This window comes from Schistocerca piceifrons, chromosome 4, assembly GCF_021461385.2.
Source record: "Schistocerca piceifrons isolate TAMUIC-IGC-003096 chromosome 4, iqSchPice1.1, whole genome shotgun sequence".
NCBI lineage: Eukaryota > Metazoa > Arthropoda > Insecta > Orthoptera > Acrididae > Schistocerca > Schistocerca piceifrons.
Window position 1 is genome coordinate 169,471,438 of NC_060141.1, and position 9,519 is coordinate 169,480,956.

General features: G+C 42.2%; 1 protein-coding gene across 1 annotated transcript in view; it reads right to left on the reverse strand.

Moving 5' to 3' along the window:
- LOC124795698 overlaps window positions 1–3,940 on the reverse strand; it is a 29,392-nt gene extending 25,452 nt beyond the window's left edge. The window contains exon 1 of the mRNA XM_047259778.1: window positions 3,804–3,940. Within this exon, the coding sequence (XP_047115734.1) occupies window positions 3,804–3,940 (137 nt within the window). The remainder of the gene's footprint in view (window positions 1–3,803) is intronic.
- Window positions 3,941–9,519: the final 5,579 nt, after the last annotated feature.

A 9,519-nucleotide genomic window follows, 5' to 3' on the forward strand; every position in this document is an offset into this window, starting at 1 on the left:
AGTGCATGGAAATCTCTGCGTTTGTCTGCACGCAGCCAGGAAAATTTTGCATATGCTGATGAAATGTGATCAAAAAGTCGAACGTCACAGATATATCGGACGCAGGCATTCATGACCAGTTCCAGACGTCGCGAGTTTTCCTGAGAGAGGCCTTGTAGGATAATATCGATGTAGTCAATCATTGGGAGTATAAGCGTTTGTACTAATTTCTTTTTCAGATCGAAAGGGAAGAGTTTTTTTGTAGGACATGAAGGGATGCTGATGCTTTTTTGGACACTGCAGTTACGTGCTTGTCCAATTCAGATTTTCATCTATTATTACTCCCAAACTCTTCGCTGAGGGAGAGAAGTTAATATTTGTTCCATTTAGGATAAGAGATGGTACGGATTCCTGATGTATTGGGCTAATGAGCTTAGAGTGACCAACAAGTACCGCTTGGGTTTTAGATGGGTTTAGTTTTAGTCCTATGTCCTGTGCCCATTTTGATAGTGCATCGAGATCAGTATTGAAATTTTCAATAGCTTTCTTACGATTGCTTGGTTTCGCACTTAGATACAAGTGAAGGTCATCAGCATACATATGATATCTGCAATAAGTCAGAACCGATTACACATCGTTGACATACAGAGAGAAGAGTATGGGACCTAGTACTGAGCTTTGGGGGATGCCTGACACTACCTGCCGCCATTGCGATTTTATATTCCCTGACAGGACGCGTTGCTGACGAGACGTCATGTATGAGCGAAACCATTGCACTGCACTTGGTGAGAAATTTGGACCGCTAAGTTCGGCTAGTAAGATGTCGAAGTCGACAGTATCAAATGCTTTGCTGAAATCTAAGAAACAAATGATAGTCGCTTCTTGTCTGTCCATGGCAAGTTTCAGGTCATCTGTCACCTTTATCAGTGCGGATGTTGTGCTTCGATGTTTACGGAAACCTGATTGGTATTCGTCTTGTAGGTTGTTAGTAGTTAGGTAGGTGGTGAGCTGGTCACGGAGTATATATTCTAAGGCGTTTGATAGTGCAGTAAGAAGGCAGATGGGGTGGTAGTCAGAGGGTGCTGTGGCGATATCCTTTTTAGGCAGTGGCTTAATTTGTCCCAGTTTCCAGGCCTCAGGGAAAACACTTGTGATTAATGAATCATTGAAAATGTCTGTTATAGAGGGCAGTAGTTGATCAATAATAAGTTTTAGCATCTGTATAGTGATGCCATCATGTCCAGTAGATGCTGATCTAATCGGCGTTATGGCTTTCTTGACAGTATTGCAAGTGACGTGCCGTAGATAGAATTTTTCTTTGCTACAGTTGTTCATCCCCATGAAGTAATCAATTAATCAACGATTCTCTGTTTTTTTTGTTTTGTTTTTTTGCTATTCAATTGTGGTTGCAGGTAATGTGAAGAATCGATTTAGTTCTTCAGCTGGGACCATGGGATTTTCTGCAACTTTTATTTTGCCTAAACCGAGACTACGGAGATTTTTCCACAGGATAGCTGGTCTACATCTATTGTCAGCTAATGTACGGGCATGCCTGAGCTTAGCGTTTCTCACCGCTTGACTGACTTTGTTTCGCTTCTACTTGTATACAGTGTGATTTTCATGTGTAGGGTGAATCTTGTATGCTCGATGTGCAGCGTCTCTGAGATTCATGAGCCAGTCATGAGTCAGCCAAGGTGCAGGTTTTCTTTTTACTTTTCTGGTCTTTATTGGAGCGTATTTGTCATATAGTTGAGTAATTTTGTTAGTGAAATCTTGGAGTTTGTCGTTTATGTCCATGAGGGGAGTAGAGGTCATCCCCCGAACTATTTCTTGTGCCTCAGTTTCGAGTTCAGGCAAATTTATGCATTTGAAGTCTCGGTATGTAGACAGTTTTTGTTTCTTTCTAGGACATTCTAGTGAATACGTCATGAAAATGATGTCATGGGCAGACATGCCACGCGCAGATATTTAAGAGGTGCGGATTATTCTGTTTAGAGATTTCGTTGCGAATATATCTATGAATGTGTGACTGGTAGTTGTGTGATGAGTAGGTGCCAGCTGAAGTAGCGTCATATTTGAGGAAGAAAGCATCCTCTTAAATTTCCCAGTGGAAGGACTATTGCGCAGAAAATTAATGTTAGTGTCACCTGCTATAATTACATGTTCATATGACGATTGGAGACTAGAGAGGGCTGTTTCGAAGCAGGTGAACCCTCCTATTTTAGGTGGTTTGTAAAGGACACATATTAAGCACTTTCTATTAAGGGATTTGATCTCTATGAACATATATTCCTCTTGTTTATCTACATTGTTGTCGGATGTATGTAGTAAAGTAGGTGACAAATCAGAGCGTATATACGCCCCTACTCGTCCCCCTCGTCTGTTGCATCTGTTGTGCCTGAGAAAGATATAGCCATCTAGGTTTGCGGAAGTTGTAGGAATACTTTGTTTCAGCCAAGTCTCTGACAAAAGTATTACGTGTATATCAGTAGTCTGAAATATATATTTGAACTCGTCGAAGTGAGCTGGCAGAGATTGGACACTTGCATGTACAATATGCAGCTTGGTGCGTTCGGGTGTTGGTTGCCCGAGGAGACTGCCGACAGATGTTTGCGGTTCGTGGTTAGCGGTGACAAGAGGGTCTGGCATGAGGAATGCGGAAGGTGTGTGAAGGAGAGGGGGTGAGGGAGTGTCCTCCCAGTTCTGCGCAGTGAAAGCGGCCGGGAGGGGGAGGGGGTGGGTCCCCCGGGAGGCAACGGGAACTGCGGCCAAGGTCAGCGAGGTCTGCAACGCTTCTGGAAGTAGCCGTGGGCTGGCAGGAGAAGGAATTTCGCTAAACACAACGGGAGTAATCTGCACGTAACGGAAGAGTGTGATACTAATTGCACTTATGAGGATAACCACTAAAGTATGATGGTGGGTTGCTAGTTAAAGATGGAAGTGAAACTACCTTATATAATTAACAAAATTGCGTGAGAAAACAATTAGAGATGAAAATATTTATGAGGAGAAACCAAAAGTTGATAATACAAATAATAACAAAATTACATTAGAAAACAATTAGAGATAAAAAAATTATGTGGAGAACCGAAAAATTTGATAATACATTAGTTACGTTATGGTTGACAGTGTAAACAATATAAACATACAGGTTAGTGGCAGCAAGATTAGACATGATTTAGCTTCTAATGCACAGGCTTTCGAGTTCATTAACACTGCAAACTGTTCTCTTTCCGTTTTCGGTCTTAACCATTATCCTGCCGTCATTTGTCCATACGTGCTGTAGCCCAAATTTCGAAATTGCTCTCTTCAAAATGTTTAGTCTTTCAGATGTCAGATCCTCGCGTACTGTCAGACCCGACTTCGCGAGATTCTTCTTCGCTCTGAAGATTTCAGATCTTTTCCTATAGGACACAAATTTCACTATTATAGATCTTGGTTTTGTAGAACCTGGCGACCTACGACTCACTGTATGACTTCTGTCGATGTCACTCAAAGTCACCTGCACGCCCAGCTTCTCTTGGACAAGGTTTATGACTAGTTCATCTGTGTGCTCTCTGCTGCTCTCTGGAATGCCGAACAGTCTGAGATTATTGAGTCTCTGATATTGTTCGAGCTCGTCCGTCTTCTCGATCAATTTCTGTTCGAGCAGTCGTGCTTTCTCCTCACTTGCTTTTAACGATGTGTCCAGTGCACGGATCTCGCTCGCATTCGCCTCCAGAGTTTTCTGTATTTTGTCCGTCACTGCTGCAGTGACTGCATCAGTGATGGTTTGAAGAACGAGCCCGAGCGTCTCCTTAGCCTGCCTGCACTGCGGCACTCACCTCACCTCAGCCTTCAAGAGTGCGGCGATGTCAGCGATGCCGCGCGGAGCGGCCGCAGCTCCCGGTGTGGACTCCACGCCTGCGCTGTCGCCGGCCTGGCCGTTGGCTGCACTGCGCGTTGTTCGGCGATTTTCCATTTTAAGTGCGATGTAAAATACGACACTTGGGAGTAGATATGCGGCTTTAGTATGTGTAGACTAGCCTAACTGCTTAAAACACCTCCAGATTTCACGTAAATTTGCGAGCCAAGCCAACGCACGTCACTCACTCGCCGCCATGTTTTAATCCAGAAGTGGGAGAAAACCCAAGTAGCTTTGAATTTTCCACCATTTTATACGTAGAACAATTGGCCATTTGGCGTGTGTCAGAGGGGTTGGGGAGGGTGGAGGATCTGCCAACAGTGCATGCTGTTGCTAATGACAACAGTGTAGGGTATACCAGAACTGGTACAGTCATACTGCTGGAGTTTACATGTTTTTGTTGTTGTGGTCCTCAGTCCTGAGACTGGTTTGATGCAGCTCTCCATGCTACTCTATCCTGTGCAAGCTTCTTCATCTCCCAGTACCTACTGCAACCTATATCCTTCTGAATCTGCTTAGTGTATTCGTCTCTTGGTCTCCCTCTACGATTTTCGCCCTCCACACTGCCCTCCAATACTAAACTGGTGATCCTTGATGCCTCAGAACATGTCCTACCAACCGATCCCTTCTTCTAGTCAAGTTGTGCCACAAACTCATCCCCCAATCCTATTCAACACTTCTTCATTAGTTATGTGATCTACCCATCTAATCGTCAGCATTCTTCTGTAGCACCACATTTCGAAAGATTCTATTCTCTTCTTGTCCAAAATATTTATCGTCCATGTTTCACTTCCATACATGGCTACACTCCATATAACTACTTTCAGAAACGATTTCCTGACACTTAAATCTATACTCGATGTTAACAAATTTCTCTTCTTTAGAAACGCTTTCCTTGCCGTGCCAATCTACATTTGATATCCTCTCTACTTCGACCATCTTCAGCTATTTTGCTCCCCAAATAGCAAAACTCCTTTACTACTTTAAGTGCCTCATTTCCTAATCTAATTCCCTCAGCATCACCCGATTTTATTCGACTACATTCCATTATCCCCGTTTTGCTTTTGTTGATGTTTATCTTGTATCCTCCTTTCAAGACACTATCCATTCCGTTCAACTGCTCTTCCAAGTCCTTTGCTGTCTCTGACAGAATTACAATGTCATCGGCGAACCTCAAAGTTTTTATTTCTTCTCCATGGATTTTAATACCTACTCCAAATTTTTCTTTTGTTTCCTTCACTGCTTGCTCAATATACAGATTGAATAACATCGGGGAGAGGCTACAACCCTGTCTCACTCCCTTCCCAACCACTGCTTCCCTGTCGTGTCCCTCGACTCTTACAACTGCCATCTGGTTTCTGTACAAATTGTAATTAGCTTTTCGCTCCCTGTTTTTGACCCTTGCCACCTTCAGAATTTGAAAGAGAGTATTCCACTCAACATAGTCAAAAGCTTTCTCTAAGTCTACAAACGCTAGAAACGTAGGTTTGCCTTTCCTTAATCTAGCTTCTAAGATAAGTCGTGGGGTCAGTATTGAGTTTACATAATCCTCACCTTTGGCAGATTCTAGCTCTCTGAATAAAGTGACACTTGGTTTGTCCTATGCTGCCCATGTTGTTATTGAGAGGAGTCTGTTAATATCACGACGTGCAAATGAATAACATCTAGAAGTTACTTTAGTTGTTCACTGTATTTGTTAGTTCACATGTTTGTAGTTTCAGACATTATGTTATATAGTGCTAATATGGCAGTATGTTAGAGGCAAGTATTATAATAATCGTAACTAGCAAAGTAGATTGAATATCACAAAAAAAGTGATCCGACCCCTAATAATGCTATATGTTCGTGATACAACACTGGCACACGCACTGATACATGACGAATATGCAAGAGTTAGAGTTCAGATAAAACTAAAGACGAAACACACATAATACTTTAGCACGTACAGAAATCGCATCCAGTTTGAAAGTCGACACGTAGGTCGATATGAATTTCAATTTACGTCTGGTAAACTAACATTTTCGCATGATCATTGATGGAAAACTGTCGGCGCAAGATGTGATGATGGGCATATCAGCATACAAGATCATTATGATCAGTCCATACTTAAGCAACGTGCTCTTCAAGCTGCATATGATGTTTGGCGGTCACTTGTGCTAAAAAAATACTTGTCTTCTGTTTTCGTGGAAAGTTTTTCGGGCAGTTTTGGTAGAACATTTTATACGCGGTTATTTCTAGCATTCGTTACTTTTGTCGAAACTCTCAGCTAACATCCTTCAACATCCTTGTAGTTAAATTTATTACATCCTAGATATTGTCGTTTATAGTGATGTTTGAATCCCTAGCGTATTGTCATGTTCATATAATCGCCGTGTGTGCAAACATATTTCTTTAGCCTACCAAACTGAAGTGGAAAAAAGTAAAAAAATGTAATGCTTGATAGATGTAATTAAGTTTTCGTTCCTTAGTTTCAATTTTCCGTTTAAATACAGCAGAGTGACAAAGACCAACACGCACCTCTCTTATACCTTGTTCATTCCGAAGTTGCGCTGCTGTAAACGCAACCAACCGAATTTACGTGCTAAGAAAGCGAAATTGGGTCGGCAGTCACGTTTCTTAGTTTAATCAGATATTATAAACCGCTCCACATGAATAAATCAGTGTTGCTAAAAATTAGTCACTGTTGTGGCAATGTGGATACTGAACTTAATGATGCATGCATCCATCGATTGTTTGTCTCATGCCAACAAAATCGGACCAGCAAGTTTTGTTTTGGATTTGAAAAGAGTCTGGAACAGATGAGTTACTCTGTTAATTCGCTGTTAGGAATATATATGTCTTGGCAGGATTTAATAGTTAGTTCCCAATCTTTACGTAGGTTCTGTGTCCACAGGCGCATAAAGCCAATTTGCGTTTCAACTTTATTTATTTCGTTTCGGGATATTTTCATCGCCAGTTGCCCCTGAAATTTGTGTGGAAACGCTAGGAGGCTTAACTGCACTTCTAAGACGTTTCCAACCGAGCGAGGTGGCGCAGTGGTTAGCACACTGGACTCGCATCCGGGAGGACGACGGCCCAATCCCGCGTCCGGCCATCCTGGTTTAGGTTTTTCGTGATTTCCCTAAATCGCTCCAGGCAAATGCCGGTATGGTTCCTTTTAAAGGGCACGGCCGACTTCCTTCCCCATCCTACCCGAATCCGATGAGACCGATGACCTCGCAGTTTGGTCTCCCCCCCCAACCCTGACACGTTTCCGGTGTGTACGGCTAATACAGCAAAAGTACTCTCATACAACGGCGGAGGTATGTGCAGTAGATGTATTGCAATAAATATAGACGAATAGATTCCTGGTATATAAATTCATGCTAGGGAAGCATAACATGGATAATTACATTTCGTAACACATTTAACTCTGCGCCGCTTCGAGACTGAATCCCAGAACCTTGCCATTCACGGTTCAAATACCCGTCTGGACATGTACATTTAGGTTGTACCTGTTTTTCGTCAATAGCTGTGTTATCCGCTAGCAAGGATAAAATTCGTCAGACTAAAATGAAGTACAAAGCTTTCGATTGTGTAGTATAAAAGATTGATTTCCGACGACCTAGTAGCAAATTCGAGTTCTTCCATGAACATGTGTGTGGATTTTAAATGATTCTTTATGATGTGTCTGTCCTCATAAATTATTAAAAAAATTATGTACTTTTAATGAATACGTCTTTATACAAGGAAATTTGCGGGCTGATTTAAGAAAGAGAATGAGGTAGAAAAATAAACGAGAGAAAACCGGGAAAGGATTTTTCCTCAATAGCAGCTTATCTCGTATTAAAAACGGGTGCATTTTCTAATAGATTGTAGTAGAAACCACAACCCAAAAATGGTTCAAATGGCTCTGAGCACTATGGGACTTAACATCTGAGGTCATCAGTTCCCTAGAACTTAGAACTACTTAAACCTAACTAACCTAAGGACAACACACACGTCCATGCCCGAGGCAGGATTCGAACCTGCGACCGTAGCAGTCGCGGGGTTCCGGACTGAAGCGCCTAGAACCGCTCGGCCACCGCGGCCGCCTACCACAACCCATCTTTGTGCCAGTAACAACGGTGTAGCTTAGACTAATTTTGTAAGCGAAATCTAACACATATCAGCCAGAAACGTTCCTAGTACTACCCATAATTTCATGATAACATGTAGTTGTTGCTGGGTATAGCATTAATTTATTCCTTTCGTTTTCCTTCCTTCATTTACGTACTACCGCTTTCCACGGTTTTAATTTGTAACCACAACTCATAGTTACTTGAGTGTGACAGGAACTCATCACCGGGTGCCCACATGTAGATGTGGATTATTTGTAAGGGTATCACGATATGTTACGAAATACATACCGAAGCGTTGCACCTGCACGATTCCATCTTCTTCACTGGAGTTCGTGTGTCGTCTTAGGCTGACTCTTCCGACCAGTCTTTAAATTTACTCTGTATATTCCGTAATCCTGCAACAAAGATTGCATATCTTATTAAATTGTAGCTCCCATAATTTCCCTCCTTCAGTGAAAAAGGATTTAATCATGAAATGCCATTGGTTTCTAGCTGAAACAGAATAAAATGCCGATAAAAAATCATGAAAATAAAATTGGGTCGTTCCAAACATAATGAAAACTAAGCGGCACAAGAGTTTTCTAATGTGGGGCACTTTACTTGAGTGGCTTGCTGTTATGTGGTAGATGGGTCTCGAAATTCTCACATGTATCTACTCTGTTCGAAAAGGCTCGTGATGAGAGTTAGTGTATTTTACGTCCAACAAAAACTGATATAGATCCAGTATGTGATTACAGGAGAACTTGGTTACTTAAGGGATGCAATTCAGGTATTCCATGACATGAACTAGAGAGAAGACTTAAATACTTCTTTGATGGAATCGGACTCTGGTCAAGCTGGTGGGAGTTTCATCATTGTTACAATATGTAAATTGAGTGAAGAGGTTTATCGGTAAAACTGTGAATGAATGAACCAAAGCTGTACGTAGCATACCACCAGTGTTTAGACTGCCTCCACGTTACTAAATTGTTGAAAGAATTGATGTGCTACCAGACTGAAAAGGACTTTGTGTTAATGTTGATAGAATTCTAATCGAGTGTGCGGATTTATAAGTTTCTCGGGGCTAATGAAGCAGCTGTGTCTGAACATTTGTTAGTGATCGACCAGAGGTTGAGTAATAGGCTACATGCCCACTGAATCGTTAAGGGCCATCGACCAGAGTCAAAAAGATTTGCGAAGCTAGGAATTACATTCAGTATTTAGTTTTTTTTCTGAAACTGCCTGTCAGTAATGTACGAATCATGGGAAAGAAGGAAGAGAGTAGCGTTTAACGTCCCGTTAAGACGAGGTCGTTGGAGTCGACGCAGAAACCCGAACTAGAGAAGCATTAGGGAAGCTAATCGACCGTGTCTTTCTTAAAGGAACCGTCCCAGCGACTGCCTTTGGCGATTTTTCCCGGAAGTACCACCCGTTTCCCCCCCCGAATGCGGCTTCAGTGTCTTGCCATTGCGCCACGCTGCTGGCATGAGAGTCCCACTTGGCGGAGTATACGCCGCAGCAACCGATTCCGGCCGCCTTGCCTGTCAATTTAAGCAC